Source organism: Elephantulus edwardii, unplaced genomic scaffold, assembly GCF_000299155.1.
Source record: "Elephantulus edwardii isolate Elephantulus edwardi_28Jun2011 unplaced genomic scaffold, EleEdw1.0 scaffold00126, whole genome shotgun sequence".
NCBI classification, from domain to species: domain Eukaryota; kingdom Metazoa; phylum Chordata; class Mammalia; order Macroscelidea; family Macroscelididae; genus Elephantulus; species Elephantulus edwardii.
This window is the reverse complement of record NW_006399876.1, coordinates 9,535,852-9,552,688: the sequence shown is the minus strand read 5'-3', so window position 1 is coordinate 9,552,688 and position 16,837 is coordinate 9,535,852. Positions and strand designations below refer to the sequence as shown.

General features: G+C 61.5%; 1 protein-coding gene across 1 annotated transcript in view; it reads left to right on the top strand.

Annotated features, from left to right (window-relative positions):
• Positions 1-13,115, top strand: part of PCNXL3 (pecanex-like 3 (Drosophila)) — a 19,884-nt gene extending 6,769 nt beyond the window's left edge. The window contains exons 12-35 of the mRNA XM_006893325.1: positions 609-762; positions 983-1,015; positions 1,195-1,366; positions 1,448-1,558; positions 1,988-2,079; positions 2,220-2,329; positions 2,589-2,694; positions 2,795-2,887; positions 2,975-3,125; positions 4,218-4,362; positions 4,656-4,833; positions 5,713-5,821; positions 5,947-6,076; positions 6,355-6,413; positions 6,507-6,722; positions 7,981-8,234; positions 10,235-10,465; positions 10,636-10,739; positions 11,222-11,369; positions 11,462-11,692; positions 11,771-12,045; positions 12,330-12,469; positions 12,547-12,845; positions 12,921-13,115. Coding sequence (XP_006893387.1) covers positions 609-762; positions 983-1,015; positions 1,195-1,366; positions 1,448-1,558; positions 1,988-2,079; positions 2,220-2,329; positions 2,589-2,694; positions 2,795-2,887; positions 2,975-3,125; positions 4,218-4,362; positions 4,656-4,833; positions 5,713-5,821; positions 5,947-6,076; positions 6,355-6,413; positions 6,507-6,722; positions 7,981-8,234; positions 10,235-10,465; positions 10,636-10,739; positions 11,222-11,369; positions 11,462-11,692; positions 11,771-12,045; positions 12,330-12,469; positions 12,547-12,845; positions 12,921-13,115 — 3,736 coding nt within the window. The remainder of the gene's footprint in view (positions 1-608; positions 763-982; positions 1,016-1,194; positions 1,367-1,447; positions 1,559-1,987; positions 2,080-2,219; positions 2,330-2,588; positions 2,695-2,794; positions 2,888-2,974; positions 3,126-4,217; positions 4,363-4,655; positions 4,834-5,712; positions 5,822-5,946; positions 6,077-6,354; positions 6,414-6,506; positions 6,723-7,980; positions 8,235-10,234; positions 10,466-10,635; positions 10,740-11,221; positions 11,370-11,461; positions 11,693-11,770; positions 12,046-12,329; positions 12,470-12,546; positions 12,846-12,920) is intronic.
• Positions 13,116-16,837: the final 3,722 nt, after the last annotated feature.

The following is a 16,837-nucleotide window of genomic DNA, read 5'->3' as shown; positions in this document are numbered from 1 at the left end:
AGGGTCGGGAGGTGACTGCGCGGCCAGGGTCGGGAGGTGACTGCGCGGCCAGGGTCGGGAGGTGACTGCGCGGCCAGGGTCGGGAGGTGACTGCGCGGCCAGGGTCGGGAGGTGACTGTGCGGCCAGGGTCGGGAGGTGACTGCGCGGCCAGGGTCGGGAGGTGACTGTGCGGCCAGGGTCGGGAGCTGGCTGTGCATAGTCCGGCATTGGTTGAGCAGAGGCAGCCTGGTGTTGGAACTGGCTGTGGTGACCAGGTGTCCGTTGGGTGGCAGTGGTGGTGACCAGGTGTCGATTGGGTGGCAGCTGTCTTTGTCTGTTGTCTGGCCACTGTGCTGTAATACACCTGTGCTCACCATGGCCTGTGGGGTGAGCTGGAGACAGGAGGTTCCAGGGGTGTTGGCGCCTGGAATTTCAGAATCTGGAGGGGGTGTAGACTGGGAGGCTGAAGAGCAACAGGGACGCTGGGGGATCCTGTTTGCCCGAGAGGGTGTCCCGAGCAGAGGCTTGCGTGGACCCGTGTGACCAGACCCTGCCTCCCCTTGGCTGAGCTGCCTTGGCGTCACCCTCAGGCGGGCAGGGGTGTGCTCTGACTCGGCTGTTCCCGCAGGACGCGGGGGATGGTGGAGAACGTCTTTGGCGTCGGGCTGAGCAGCTTGGTCGCCTTCCTGGGCTACCTGCTGCTTCTCAAGGGCTTCTTCACAGACATCTGGGTGTTCCAGTTCTGCCTGGTCATCGCCTCCTGTCAGTACTCCCTGCTCAAGGTCAGCCTCCCTGCCTGCTCCCAGCCTCCACCGTCCACTGACATACTCCGAGGAGCGTCCACCGGAAAGCAGAGTAGCTAAGGTCTTTTGTAGCCGGCTACCCAGCTTCCGATGAGGACACTGAGGGCGGGGGTGGCTTAATGATGGCTCCGAAGAAGTCCCAGGGCCCCCCCTCCTGTGAGCTCGGCCTCTTTGCCGACGTGGATCCCGTGTCTTTCAGAGCGTTCAGCCCGATGCTGCGTCTCCCATGCACGTGAGTACTTGTGGGCCCGCCTCAGGAGGCCTGGGTCCTGGGGGGCAGGTCTCCTCACTCCCCGTTGCCGCCAGCTGCTGGAGGCGGTCTCCAGCAGAGGCCCTGGGACCAGCCTGGGGTGTGGGCTTGTGAACGTCTGGGAGCCTGGGGATCTGGCTCCTCACAGCCTGGCCCCCCAGGGCCACAACTGGGTGATCGCGTACAGCCGCCCTGTCTACTTCTGCATCTGCTGCCTGCTCATCTGGCTGCTGGACGCCTTGGGCTCGGCCCAGCCCTTCCCGCCGGTCTCCCTCTACGGCCTCACCCTCTTCTCCGCGTCCTTCTTCTTCTGTGCCCGTGATGTCGCCACTGGTGAGACTGGGCTGGGCTTTGAGGCCCAGGGTGGGCTCGGAGGCGGCCTCCCACTGACCAGGCCTTTACTTCTCCTGCTAGTGTTCACTCTATGCTTCCCATTCGTCTTCCTCCTGGGCCTCCTGCCCCAGGTCAACACCTGCCTCATGTACCTGCTGGAGCAGATCGACATGCATGGTTTCGGGGGCACAGGTACGGGGAGCCACGGAAGTCTGTGGGCTGAGGCTAGTGTAAGGGGAAGAGGTACCAGGGCTACAGGAGCCTGTGGGCTGGAGCCGCTGTGGAAGCACAGATAAGGGCCACATAGGCTTGTGGGTTGGGGCCAGTGTCGGGCATAGGTAAGGGGGCCATAGAGACCTGGGGGCTGGAACCAGGGTGAGCGGCAGAGGTGTGGGGATCCCTGGGCCTAGGGCTGGAGTAGGGCCTTTGCCGAGCTGCTCCCGTCTGTTCCTGGAACTCCAGCCTGGCCTGGCCCATGTGAGTGTGACCCCAAAAATGGCAGGAGCCTTGAAAGGGTTGGGGAGACAGAGTGTGTGGGGGCACTGCCCAGGGAGGTCCCTGCCAGGTGAGGCAGCTGGGCAGAGCCGGGCGCATCACTCACTGACTGTTTCCCATGTACAGCTGCCACCAGCCCGCTCACTGCCATCTTCAGCCTCTCCCGCAGCCTGCTGGCTGCCGCCCTGCTCTATGGCTTCTGCCTTGGGGCCATCAAGGTAGAGGGCCTGGGGTGGGGCCATGCTGGGGGTGATCGGGCAGGGACTGTGAGTTGAGCTCAGTTGTTGCTTCTCACTTGGGGGCCCCTCAGCCCTTTGTTTCCCTCCCTTTGCTCTGACCATCTGGGTTTCTTCCCCAGACGCCATGGCCGGAGCAGCACGTCCCTGTCCTCTTCTCTGTGTTCTGTGGCCTCCTGGTGGCGCTGTCCTACCACCTGAGCCGGCAGAGCAGTGATCCCACCGTGCTCTGGTCAGTGCAGGTCTTACCTGTGCGCCTCATGGGGTGGGCTGGGCTCTGGGTATGTCTGTGTGCACATGTGCGCCCCATGCGGTAGTCTGCGTCTCTGGATATGTCTGTCTGTACGTGTGTGTGCACCGTGGGGCAGTCTGGGTCTCTGGGTGTGTCTGTCTGTGTACACGTGTGTGTGCTCTGGTGGCAGCCTGGGCCTGGGCAACGGGATGGCAAGCCTGCCCTTCCCAATCCAGTGACCCTGTATCCCCACCCCCAGGTCTCTGATCCGGAGTAAGCTCTTCCCTGAGCTGGAGGAGCGCAGCTTGGAGACAGCCCGGGCTGAGCCCCCAGACCCACTGCCAGACAAAATGCGCCAGTCGGTGGTGAGGAGGCCGGAGCCTGGAGTTTGGGTGAGGTGGTGGTTGGGGAGCTGAGGTGTGTGGAATCCCTGTGTGCCGACAGTTTGTTTTCCTGGCCCTGCAGCGTGAGGTCCTGCATTCTGACCTGGTCATGTGTGTGGTCATCGCTGTCCTCACCTTCGCCATCAGCGCCAGCACTGTCTTCATCGCCCTGAAGGTTGGTGTGGTCCTTCGCGAGCACCCAGCTGATCCTGGGCCCTGGTGGCCCAGGCCCCTACTAACCCCTGCCCTCCTCTCCCCGCAGTCGGTGCTGGGGTATGTGCTGTACGCGCTGGCTGGGGCCCTGGGCTTCTTCACCCATTACCTGCTGCCACAGCTCCGCAAACAGCTGCCCTGGTTCTGCCTCTCGCAGCCTGTGCTGAAGCCTCTGGAGTATAGCCAGTATGAAGTGAGGGGTGAGTGCCCGCCTGGGCCGGGACCCACATACCCCACGCTCCTGCCACGACTTCTCGGCCTCCACCGGGTCTCCTGAGGAGTGCCAGTCAGGAATGACCTCTCCCCACACCACATCTTGTCACTGGCCCTCCAACCCCTCAGCCCCTGAGCTGCCTTCAGTGTGTTCTAGCTCAGCTCTGCTCTGCCCATTCCATTTTTTAGTTTTCTTTGTCCCTGAGGTGAGAGAGAAGTTAGGGTTTTACTGCTTTTAAGGGATCATTAAAAAAGTAAAGATAATCAAGAAAAGGACCTTGGAGGAGTTGTGGTGATGCGTTCGTTAAGTGTTTGGCTGCCACCTAACAGGTTGACAGTTCGATTCACCAGCTGCTCTGTGAGGAAGAAAGTGGCCATCTGCGCCTATAGAGACACAGCCTTGAAAACTGTGCCGGGCCTTTATTCTGTTTTACGGGTCCCTGGGAATTGGGATTGGCTCAGTGACAGAATAATATGATGGCATCGCATATAGTGCTGTTATTAACAGAAGGTTTGACGGATCGAATCCACCACTGGTCTGTAAGTGAAAGACAAGCGATCTCTTCCCACTCAGATTTCTAGTCTCAGAAACCTGATGGGAGGCCAGAATCCACAGAATAACAAACTGCTGCTCTGCGGATGTTTGCCCAGCACACGTCTCTTGGTCTGTGCACTGATAAACCTTGCGGCCACGCTTCACACCGAATTGGTCACGTGTAGGTCGCATTCCTGGTGTTAACTTGCCACCGGGCTGGTCTCTCCATGTGGCCGTAACCAGCTGGAGTCCAGTTACCATGGCCCGTTCCAGGGGGCCCTGTGCTAGCCCCTTGGCCATTTCTGATTTCCCTGTCAGCATTTTCTTCACAGCAAGACAGGGCAAAAAAGCCCCCACCAGATCCCATGCCACATGGAGCCCCTTTCCTCCTTGGTGTGCCCTGCCTAAGAGCAACACCCCTGGAAACGTGGGGACCCTGAACCACATAGTCTGTGGTTTGGAGAGCCCCCCGGGTCCCTCTGGAGCATGTGTCCAGTCTGGCCGTGCAGCTCCCAGATGTGACCACAGCCCAGCCTTCTCGCAGGTGCGGCGCAGGTGATGTGGTTCGAGAAGCTGTACGCCGGCCTGCAGTGTGTGGAGAAGTACCTCATCTACCCCGCCGTCGTGCTCAATGCCCTCACAGTGGACGCCCACACTGTCGTCAGCCATCCTGAGAAGTTCTGCCTCTAGTGAGGGCCGCCCCCCGTTAGCCCTCAGTTAGCGCTTGGGCCACATAGGGTGACGCAGGTCCAGAGTGGGCACGAGACCTGCCTAAGGTTGCCCAGCAAGCTGAAGTAGAACTTTGAGCTTCTGACACTTTTGTTGAAGCAGTTGCTTCTTTCAAGGCAGATGTGCGTGCATGTACCTTCTAGGAGGGATAGAGGTGGGGAGTTGCTGGTCCCAGGGTGGTTGAGAGCTGGGGCACTCACCCCCTGCTCCCCCTTCTGCCATCAGACTCCTAAAACCTCACCTGTGCCCCCAGCTGCAGGGCCTTGCTGATGACGGTGGCTGGGCTGAAGCTGCTGCGCTCAGCCTTTTGCTGCCCACCCCAGCAGTACTTGACCTTGGCCTTCACTGTCCTGCTCTTCCACTTCGACTACCCACGCCTTTCCCAGGGCTTTCTGCTCGACTATTTCCTCATGTCTCTGCTCTGTAGCAAGGTGAGTGGTGGCTGAGGCCCAGACCCAGGGCAGTGGGCTGCAGCCAAGCTTGGCAGGGACTCCTCACCCCAGCCCCTTCTGGACTCATTCAGCCATCCATAGGGAGTGGACGGAGGTCCTCTCAGGAAAGGGAGGCTTAAGGAGTTCAGTGACCTGCCTCAGGGCTCTCGGGATGGATCCCAGGCCTATGTCTGACCTTAGAGCTCTCTGTCCCAATGACTGTACTGACCACTTCCCTTGTGAGCTGTTGGAACGAGCCTGACCTGGCTCTGTCCCTTCCTGTCACAGCTCTGGGTACCAGTGAGGAGCCAAGTGTTAGGGGCCTTGGTGGCTCTTCCCACCTGCAGGCTTCAGGATTCCCCAGTCAGGGGCCGGGGAATTAGAATCCTGGCTGCTCATGCTATGGTTGGGACCCTGGCAAAGGCCTGGCCTTTTCACACACTTGAGATGATTTCTCTCTTCTAGTTTCCCAGCTGTCCAGGAGGGTGGACTCTGACTGTCCCTCTGGGATAGGGCCTGAGCTTGTCCATTGATGCTCAGCAACAATGACTGAGTCAGGTGTCATCTGGGCAGGCCATTTACCTTCTCAAGGCCTCACCTTTTCCATCTGTGAAATGGGGACAGGGTGATCGTGAGGTTAACCGATCAGTTCTCAGCCTGGGTGTCTTTGATGGTATTCAGTAGATGGAGCTAGGTCCAGAGAAAGAGCTGGGCGTGACCCTGACCCTGATCTTCCATTGGTCAGCCGGTGGGTAACCTGAGTGGGAGCAGGGCTCCCTGTGGGCCCCAGGGCTCTCTGTGGGCCCCTGAGCCTGGCCTCGGGTCTGGCAGAGCCCACCTCCCTGAACGCGATGTCTCCCCCCACTTCACCCTCATCAGCTGTGGGACCTGCTGTACAAGCTGCGTTTCGTGCTGACGTACATCGCACCCTGGCAGATCACCTGGGGCTCCGCCTTCCATGCCTTCGCCCAGCCCTTCGCTGTGCCACGTACCCAGCCTGCCTCTGGGGTGCAGGGAGGGGCCACAGGAGGGCAGGGCAAGCAGGGGCCAAAGGATATGGAAGATGGCTGGGGCGGGTCCTGCATATCCGCTGCCTCCTTAACTGGTGCCCAGACTCGGCCATGCTGTTCGTCCAGGCCCTGCTCTCTGCCCTCTTCTCCACACCCCTCAACCCTCTGCTGGGCAGCGCCGTCTTCATCATGTCCTACGCACGGCCTCTCAAGTTCTGGGAGCGCGACTACAAGTGAGTCCCTTGGGCAGAGTGGATATGACCAGGCCCTGGACGGGGGCAGCAGTGGATACATGAGTTTCGGCCGGGTAGGGACACTAGGCATATAGTTCTGGGTGAGTCCTCTGAGTCTCAGTTTTCTCATCTGCATAATGTGCTGTGCTGTCAGCTGCCTTGCAGCCTGGAGCTGGGCCAGGCGGCGGAGAAGCAGCACTATCAAGCCGGCCGGTGGGGTTGTCCCTTGACCTCCGGCAGCTCTTGCGCTCAGCTCCCCCTGTGCTCTCTCCAAACAGCACTAAACGCGTGGATCATTCCAACACCCGCCTGGTCACACAGCTGGACAGGAACCCTGGTGGGTACTTGCCATCCAGGGTGCTCTGGGCCGGGGCCTCTGGGGAGCGACTCTGATCCACCTGTTGTTTTGTCCATCTGTCCTGGGCTCCAGGCGCAGACGATAACAACCTCAACTCCATCTTCTACGAGCACTTGACGCGCTCACTGCAGCATACACTGTGTGGGGACCTGGTGCTGGGCCGCTGGGGCAACTACAGTCCCGGCGACTGCTTCGTGCTGGCCTCAGACTACCTCAACGCCCTGGTGCACCTCATCGAAGTCGGCAACGGCCTCATCACCTTCCAGCTGCGGGGCCTGGAGTTCCGGGGTGAGGCGGGGCTGAGCTCGGTGGGCACGCTCTGTGGGTACTGCAGCGTGGAAATGCGGGCACCTGTCGTCATTTCCGCCCTTCCCAGGGACGAAGCGCTCTCCTGCGCAGGCTCGCAGTGTGAACGGGGAGGCAGGAGCTCTAGCCCTGACTCGGGTCACTTCTGACCGGCTGGGCTGCTGTGGTGGACTGACCTGGAGCTCTGGGGTCTCATGCCAGCCCCCACTGCCCAGGCATGGCACCCAGTGTAGGAGCTGGCGCCCTGCCCTGGGAGGAGTGAATATTGGGTCCTCAACTTCAGAGGGACCCCAGCATGCAGAGGGCTCTGAGCAAAGCCCTCACGGTGATCCTGACCAAGTCACCTCCCTCCTCCAGTTCCAGTCCGAGCCTCCGCGCTGCGGAGCAGACTTCCTTGTCCGTGTGTGCCTGAGTGCACACGTTGAGTCATGTCCACTGCCCTCTCCTCTGTCTCAGCACGTGGGTGAGGAACCAGGACGACAGTGCACAGCTGGTGGGAAAGAGTGACGTCAGCTAGGCTGCCACGAAAAAACAGCAGGTTCCCGTTATGGCAGGAGTTTCCCAGCACCCAGGGTCCCTGAGAGAACTGGCCAGCCTCGCTGGGACACAAAGCATGCTTGTTTGAGGGTCGATAACTAAACACAGGGCTGAAGGGTGAGCAGGAGGAGAAGGCATTCCTGCTAAGGGAAGGGCATGTGGGGCGGGCCCCATGGCAAGAGAGGCCGGAGGCGAGGCCAGAGCGGTGGGCCACTCTGGGCCTTGCGGGGCTGGGCACCTGCCAGTCTCAGAGAGGGCAGTGTGTGGAGTGACTCAGAAGGTTTGGAAATTGTTGAATTTCCAGCTGAGGGCAGTGAGGGTCTCACACAGACAGGAGGATGGAAGTTTAGCCTAGGGCCTGAGGCTAAAGAGAAGGAAGTGCAAAAGGGGTGCAGTTGGTATCATTGATAACTTAGCACAGAGAGGCAGGCAGTTTTCCCCAGGTCCCACAGTGTGGAGTGTAGAGCCGTATCTGAGATGCTACCCCGGCAGCCTGTCGCCTGTATAAGCTTGTCCCCTAGGATGCGGTCTGCCTAGGAATCCTCCTTGGGAAAGGCCAAAATGTTAAACCCCTTGGCCCAGCTTACACAGTGACTTGGGCTGCAGGTTGGATGGTGGAAGGCCTTGGGTGCCACGCTGGAACCTTTGAGAAGGAGCAGGGAGGGTCTCCTGGGGCCCCTGACTGGAGACCTTTCTCCCCCAGGCACGTACTGCCAGCAGCGTGAGGTGGAGGCCATCACCGAGGGTGTGGAAGAGGATGGCGGTTGCTGCTGCTGCGAGCCAGGCCACCTGCCCCGGGTCCTGTCCTTCAATGCTGCCTTCGGGCAGCGCTGGCTGGCCTGGGAGGTGACAGCCAGCAAGTACGTGCTGGAGGGCTACAGTATCAGCGACAACAACGCCGCCTCCATGCTCCAGGTCTTCGACCTCCGCAAGATCCTTATCACCTACTATGTCAAGGTAGGGCCGGCCTGCCTCTGCCCAGCCTCCCCGAGTTCCCTGTTCTGCCCAGTGGAGGCAGAGGCCTCCAGGCTTGCTCGTGCTTCAGAGTGCTCTCGCCACAGCCACGGACCCCACTGGCCTGGGGCTCAGTCACCACTCCGGAGGCGTGCCTGAGGAGCAGAGCCTGGGGCAGGTGGCATCCTGGTCCTTGTCCTGGCTGCTAGTCCAGGAGGGCATTGATGAGGCCAGCATTTCAGACAGAGCCCGGGTGACAGGGGTAGTGACAGTGTCAACAGTGATCATAGGTGCAGCTCCAGCTGCCTGCCATGGGTGGCCTCCAGGTGCAGCCCCTTCCTGTCACAGGAGTGGAGCCTGGGGCCGAGGTGGAAGGTTTTGCCCTGAACCCTGGCCCACCAGCTGCAGACCAGCTCAAGGGTCTTAGATCTTTTGGGGAGCAGGGTGATGAGACTGTGCTACGGGGAGCAGGAAGAGCCTGGATTGTTGAAGGCTTTTGTCCCAGAGGCAGCCTGGGATAGTTCGTCCCCTGAGAAGTAGGATTGACTGTTCTCAGTGAGGTGGGGGTCTAGTGCCACTTCATGGCCCCCAGGCTGAGGTACTGTGGGAGTTACACACCTTCCTAGAACAGTCTCGGGCTCCAAGTATAGTGTCCACCCACCTGGAACTCTCTTTTCGATTGTCCTACATCCCACTGGTTAACATCGTATTTCCAGACGACACTGTGTGTCACGTGATAGTAGGCAGCCATTCTGTCCAGACCCTTCCTGAGAGTGGGGTCTTGTGAACCCCTATCACACTGTTTCTTTATCACGTCACCAAGGAGCTTGTGTTCAGAGAGGGACAGGCCTTTACCTATGGCCCCTTTTCATCTGGAGAGCGCTGGACCCAGGGCTCCCTGCTTCTCATTGTAAGCCCAGGCCAGGCCAGCCTCCCTTTGCCCTTGCTAGAGTTCGGCACCCAGCCCGGCTGAGGGAAGAGTGGAATGAGCTTCCATTGCAGGCTCTTGTCCCGTAAGGAGCGCCACCAGGGCCCAGCGTGGCTGTCTTGAGCAGGGCAGACCCAGGTCAGGGCCCCTGACAGATGCACTGTTGTAGACGCGGAGTAAAGGGTGAGGCTGAGAACAGATGAAGCCTGAGAGGCAGGGCTTGGGGCAGTGTGGTGTGGTGGGCTGTGCCCCTTCCAGAGGACAGCTTCATGGCCTAGCCTGGCCTCTGCACCTGGTCCTTGGGTCACTCGGCACAGTGGGTTAGACCAGTCCCCCCCATCCTGGCCATGCACCACTGCCAGTCTGCAGCGCCCAGGGGGTTTCTGTGCCCCCGACCCCCACGCTCCTCCTCTCAGCAATCTGTGGGGGAGGAGGCTGCGTATCTGCTGCCATACGGACGCGGACCCCACGCTCACAGCCCTGGCCCTGCAGTTAGGTGTGAATGAGTGGAGCAAGGGGCCACCCAGGCCAGTTCCGCACCCCACTTGCCCGTCCATCTTGGCTGCACTACCATCTGTCACCTTAGTTGCCCTCTCATACTCCCAGATGCTGCTTAGATGTCCCTGGGATTCTTAATAAGAAGCCCCGGATCCTGGGGAGACGCTCTACCACTGTTACCCCTCAGGTGCCTGAAGGACCCTGGCCCAGGGCATTGACGGGCCCCAGCTTACAGACAGCCCTGTTCCTTCCCAGCCCTGTTGTCCTGGTGCTGATGGTCCTGGGGCCTGAGCAGATCTGTCCTCTCTGAGCCTCAGTGTCCTGTACTGATGGAGACCTTCCTGGCTGGTGTGAGAAGCATACAGGTGCTGCACAAGGCCCGTGTCACAGGACAGTGGCCCTGTGGACCCAACTCTGGCTGGGCAGCATGTGCCCTTGTGCCTTCAGGGCCTGAGACCAGCAGGGTGGTCTTCCTGCTCGGAGCCCTCCGTGGGAGAGGCTCATCACTCTGGACTCCTCTAGTGGCCGGGGTGGTCAGCAGCAGCATCCCCAGCCCTCGCACCTGCTGTCCCCTCAGAGCATCATCTACTACGTGAGCCGTTCACCGAAGCTGGAGACATGGCTGAGCCACGAGGGCATCGCCGCTGCCCTGCGGCCTGTGCGCGCGCCTGGCTACGCCGACTCAGACCCCACCTTCTCACTGAGTGTGGACGAGGACTATGACCTGCGGCTCTCAGGCCTGTCACTGCCCTCCTTCTGCGCGGTGCACCTTGAGTGGATCCAGCACTGTGCCTCCCGGCGTGGCCAGGTCCGACCCTTCCCCCGGGCTGCCCACTGGCTCCAGGGACCCAGGCACGACCCTCCTATGGGACGGGTGCCCCCATCCTGAGCTGCCTCTGGGGTGGGCCCCAGCCCCCACCACCCCCACCGCTCATTCCTTGCCCCAGTCTGAGCCAGCATGGCGTCCCTGTGCTGCAGCCCGTGGACCAGGACTGGAACTCGCCACTGGTCACGCTGTGTTTTGGCCTGTGTGTGCTGGGCCGCCGGGCCCTGGGGACCGCCTCTCACAGCATGTCTGCCAGGTGAGTGACTACAGCTTCCGCCAGGCCTGCCTTCTCACTCTGCCCTGGCACTTCCGGTCACCGCCTTGCGGCCTCTCCTTATTGGGAATGTGCCGGAGATTGGTCTCCTATTAAAATGGGGGAAGCTGAGGCCCACACTGAGGGGGTCTCTGTCCAGGGCACTCAGCATGTGACTGCAGAGCACCGCTCCTCAGCCTGCCCCCTCCCGTCTCCTTACTTCCTCCTGCCTCTGCTTACTTCCCCCCACTTCTCTCTCGCCTACCCCCTAAATCTCTCTACCTCCTCCCTATCTTACCTCCTCAATACTTAGTCCCAGCCCCTACTTCTCACGTCACCCCACCTCTCCTTCCTGGTTCTCCTCTCCCTGGTCTTGAGCCCTGTACCCTAATACCCCCTCACCTAGCCTCATCCCTTTCTGTTCCGCCACTGCTCTCCACCTCCTCGTTTCTCCTTTATTTCCTCTCTTCCCATTCCTCCTCCAGCCTGGAGCCTTTCCTCTACGGCCTGCATGCCCTGTTCAAGGGGGACTTCCGCATCACCTCCCCGCGTGACGAGTGGGTCTTTGCCGACATGGACCTGCTTCACCGTGTGGTGGCACCTGGGGTTCGCATGGCTCTCAAACTACACCAGGTGGGATAGTGGGCAGCCCAGGCCGAGTGGTCAGGTGGGGGATGCTGCCCCCCGAGGGGCAGGAGCCCCTGACCCGGCCCTCCCGCCACCAGGACCACTTCACATCCCCAGATGAGTATGAGGACCCGGCGGCCCTGTACGATGCCATCGCGGCCAACGAGGAGCGCTTGGTCATCTCACACGAGGGCGACCCGGCCTGGCGCAGCGCCATCCTCAGCAACACGCCCTCTCTGCTGGCGCTGCGCCACGTCATGGACGACGCCTCCGACGAGTACAAGATCATCATGCTCAACCGGCGCCACCTCAGCTTCCGGGTCATCAAGGTGGGCCGGGCCCCACCCACCCTGGGCCTGCCCGCTGCCTGGGCGGCCACCCTGACCGTCCCGTGTGGGCACCTGCAGGTGAACCGCGAGTGCGTGCGTGGCCTCTGGGCTGGTCAGCAGCAGGAGCTGGTGTTTCTGCGCAACCGGAACCCCGAGCGTGGCAGCATCCAGAACGCCAAGCAGGCACTGCGCAACATGATCAACTCCTCCTGCGACCAGCCGCTGGGCTACCCCATCTACGTGTCACCCCTGACCACCTCCCTGGCCGGCAGCCACCCCCAGCTGCGGGCGCTGTGGGGAGGCCCCATCAGCCTGGGCGCCATTGCCCGCTGGCTTCTGCGCAGCTGGGAGAGGTGAGCCCTGCCTGGGAGGCCGCGGGAGGTGGTTTGTAGAGGAGGAAGCAGGACTCCTGGGGCTTACGCAGCTAGCTGCCTCCTGGGCTGCGGAGGGAGGAAGTGCTGGAGGCCAGATTCGAAGCTTGAATCACAGAGTGTATTGATGACACTGCAGTTTCGACAGCCAATCCTTTCAGAGACGAGACTGTCTCAGAGACGTGGGGTGACTTGTTGGGGGCTGAGAATTGCTGCCTGTGAGGCCCCAGCCACATCCCTGACCCTTCTTCCCTCCCCACCTCTAGGCTACATAAGGGCTGTGGAGCCGGTTGCAATAGTGGCGGGAACGTGGATGACTCGGACTGTGGTGGGGGCAGTGGCAGCGGCTTGACCGCCCTCAGCAATAACCCCCCCTTGGCACACCCCACGCCTGAGAACACAGCAGGTGAGAGGCGCGGCTGAGCAGAGCCCCCGAGGAGGACGGCCCCTTGAGATCTCTGCCCATTTATCTGTCTTCCACAGGCAGCGGCGACCAACCCCTCCCACCAGGCCCTGGCTGGGGGCCACGGCCTTCCCTGACCAGCTCGGGTGATGGGCGGCCTCCCCCGCTGCTGCAGTGGCCACCTCCTCGGCTTCCCGGACCACCTCCTGCCTCACCTGCCCCCACTGAGGGTCCACGGCCCTCACGGCCCCCTGTCCCTGGTCTGCTCAGTTCTGAGGGCCCCAGTGGGAAGTGGAGCTTGGGCGGTCGGAAGGGACTGGGGGGACCCGAAGGGGAGCCAGCCTCAGGGAGCCCCAAAGGAGGCACCCCCAAATCTCAGGTAAGGGAGCTGTGGGAGGCAGGGGCCCAGGCAGCTCAGGTCTGCTCTCCTGCCAACCATTTTCCCCTATGCCAGGCACCCCTGGACCTCAGCCTCCCCCCGGACGTCAGCACCGACCCCTCACCCCCCAGAGCAGCTCAGGACAGTCCCTGCTTGGACAGCTGTGCCCCTGAAAATGGCACCCCCACGGGGCCCCCAGGCGACTGGCCTGCCCCCACTGAGGAACGGGAGAGCCCCGCTGCCCAGCCGTTACTGGAGCATCAGTACTGAACGCCAGCCCCGTGGGTCCCATCCAGGACACAGTGGCTCTGACCCCGGCTTCTAGCCCTGTCTGCTGGACTACAGAACTCGGTGGCTTTGGCTCCCATGTCTGAACCCTGACTTCTGGCTGCCTTGGCCAGAGCTCGAGAACTGAGTGGCCCTGGCGTCTGAACTTGATCCCTGGTTTCATTCATAGGCCAGGGCTCTCTAGACTGTGACAGTCAGCCTCCAGGCCAGAGAGCTGAGCCCATGGGCTGGGCCCACTTGGAGCCCCTGGCCAGGACTGACTGTACCCTGGCCTGCACTGCCGCAGGCTCGGCCTCCGGGCCTGGACCTGAAACACGGGGAGGGAGGTTTCTCTTTCTTTTGGTCTTTTTTTTCCTCTCTTTTTTTTCCCCCTCGTGCTTCGGAGACACCAGAATTAATAACACTATTTTTGATTTTGTTTGACAGTTTCTCATTCTATTTGGGAAGGTCTAAGGAAGGGCGAGGAGGGGCATGCCCGATGGGCTGGGGGATGCTATGATGGTGATCAGGTCAAGCCTGGGGGGGGGGGGAGGTTGGCCAAGTCAGGGGCCCCACCCAATGGGGTGGAAATGCATTGTGGAGGTGGTTTTGATTTTGTTTGACAGTTTCTCATTCTATTTGGGAAGGTCTAAGGAAGGGCGAGGAGGGGCATGCCCGATGGGGTGGGGGATGCTATGATGGTGATCAGGTCAAGCCTTGGGGGCGGGGGGAGGTGGCCAAGTCAGGGGGCATACCCAATGGGGTGGGGATGCAATGATGGTGATCAGGTCAAGCCAAGGATGGAATTCAGGTTGGCCTGGCCCCCTTCCCCAAAAGCTCCCTCTCAAACCTTTCCTGGAGGTGGTTTTGCTCAATCCCCTCGCCCTACATGGTAACCAAATGTTGGCAGTTCAGATCCACCCGCTGCTATGCAGGTGAAAGATTGACGTTTCTTCCCATGAGGATTTACAGCCCAAACCCAGGAGAGGCTTACCATGTGCCGGAATCAATGGCAGTGGGTTTGGTTTTAGTTAATATATTCAAAGGCTTGTAGCGGGAGCCTTTCTGCTATGTTTATACCCTTGACCTTGGCCAAGCCCTTTAGCTGAGCATACCTTTCTTCAATTGTTGAGATGGCACCTGCCCAGCATGCATGATGCACAAAGGAGGCAGCCTGGGTGGAGCGGGCACGTTGGTCCTGGCACTTGGCCAGTTCTCCTGAGCACCTGCTGTGTCTGCAAGGCTGGACACTAGGTGGCCTCCGTTAGCTGTCCCAACTGGTCTAGGAGGCGGCATATGTCCTCCCGCTTTCCGGCTGAGGAAACGGGCCAGGAGTCTGCACAGCGACTGGTGCTTTCCTGCCCTGACCTGGCGCTGATAGGTGAGCTGAGCCGGGTGTCTGGTGCCCTGCGACCCCAGACCCCACGCAGTTGCCCTCCTGGTAAGCCGGCTCCCCGCCCGCTGCGCCTCCCACCCGGCGGGAAGCCCCGCCCCTCCCGAGGCCCCGCCCCCGGCGGCAGGCCCCGCCCCCGGGGAATCCAGCGGCGGGAGAGCGGGCAGCGCCGGAGTCCAGCGCGGGAGGCGAGCGGGCGGCTGGAGCCGCGGAGGTACGGGCGGGAGCGGGGACTGGAGGCACCTCGGCCGGTCCAGACGGGGGTGAAGGTGGTCCTGAAGTGAGCCCGGCACTGTGGGTGGGGAAGGGAGTCTTTGCCCCCAGCACCCTCCTAACTTCCCAGGGGGTCACGGCGCCAGTTTCCAGCCAGCATGCCCAGATCTCTCTCTCTGGCCGGCAGCCCTCGCTCTTCAGAGTGACGGCCCAGGCAGGCTGGACTATGGGGGAGTGGACGCGGGGCTCCCTTCGGGGGCGCTGTCAGCTGCTCTGCTGCCAGGGTGTGCGGGGCTCCCCCTGTCCTGGGGCTCCCTTCCTCCCAGGCGGCTTCCTCCTGTGCCTTTGCGCACTGCCCGCCCCGAGTCCCAGCCCGCCCGGCCTGGGAGGAAACATCTGTCGCGCCCCCTGGCCACAGAGTCAGGGTCACGACCTCCAGATGTGCTGGGAAGTGTCCAGTGCCGCCTCCTGGGGCCACAGCCCTTCCGGATCTGTGGGGGTGGGGCTGGCCTCCTTCTCAGTGACACAGGCCTCGAGGAATGTCCTGGCCTCAATGGGCCCAGTGTGAGGCTGCGGGGTGGGGGGCAGAACTCCAGAACACCCCCAAAGCAGCGTCACACCCGGCACCAGGCCCAGAGGCTGACACGCACAGCACTCACTAGTGTGTATGGATTTGGGCCCAAACGCCCCCCCCTGTACTCCCAGCACACCCCAGCCCAGGCTGGCTGACATGTGCAGGGCTGCAGACAGGGAGGGGGCCCATGCATCTGCACTGAGCAACACTGCTGGCTTTATCCTCTGCAGTCTTCCAACAGCCTCAGAGGGGACAAGAATTACCCCATTTTAAAGATGAGGAAACAAGTTCAGGGTCAGGATCCAAACTTGTCCTGGAAGAAAACTCCCTGAGTGTTGGAGGCCCACCCCACCCAGGCTTGGTTCCTGAGGTCCTGGCCGAGGGTGCACAGAAGCCCTTGCCCCCACCCCGGCTGTCTCAGCCCCACAGACATCCTGTCAGCAGGTACCTGCCCTTCAGCAGAGGGTCCGTCAGCCACCAGCGTCATCCTCGGTTCACAGGGGTGGCCCCCACATATTCTCACACCACCTCTGCACCTGCCCCCCGCTCACCACATTTCCGCACTCAGCAGGTCTCTGGGGCCTTGGGTGCCTCAGTCTTACATCCTGTGTGACCTTGAGCCTCAGCCCAACCCCCCCACCCAACCCACCTACACACCCAGGGAGAGGACTTGCAGGTGCAGCACCCCGCAGGCCCCGGGGACTAAAACTCAGGTTCAAATCCCTGAACTGGGGTGGTCATAAAGAGTTTAAACGTGACAGTGTTAGTGAGGCCAGGTAGGCAGGGGTCTCCACTGGCTCCATCAAGCAAGGCGCCTAGGCAGCACGGCCATGCTCTGCCCTACGTGTGGCCAGTGATCTGCCCGGGGGGTTGACCTGGGTGTGACCTTCAAGATGGGGGTGACTTGGGTGACCCCAGCATCTTCCTCAGGATGTGGGTCTGGACCCAGATTTGGGGCCACTTCCTGTGCTGAAGGAAGTCCTCTTGCTCTCCCTACTGTGGGAACCCTGCAGCCTTGGGGTTCCAGGCAGTGAGGGCTCCAGAGCTGAGCAGACCTCTGGGTGTTCAGTGCTTCAGGGAGCCTGGAGGAAGTGGGAGGGGCAGGGAGGAAGGTCTCTGGGGACAGGACGTCCTCCTTTTGTCAAGTGGGCAGGACCCAGACCCCAGCTGACCTGAGTCCTAGCCTAGTTGCAACTGTCCCCTTGCATTGGGGCCAGGCTTTGGTGGGGGACCCTCACTCCAGAGCCTGGCCAAAACCATGCTGTGTGTGTCAAGGACCATGGCCCCTGGCGGTCAAGACCCTCAGGGCCAAGTGGTCCAGCCAGCACTCAGCTGGGGGAGGGGGCTGGAAACCTCGGCCCCAGGCAGACAAGGAAGTGGCCAGGAAAGCGGAAGCGGCTTTGATGGTCATGGAGGGGGCCGGAAGCCAGCCCGGGTGGTGGAGGACCAGGCTGGGGGGCTGGGTTCCTGTTTTTGACACAGGCCCCTGTGAATAGCCCCCTCCTCCTTCAAGGCAGGAGCTGCTGCCAGCCGGCCGACTGGGCA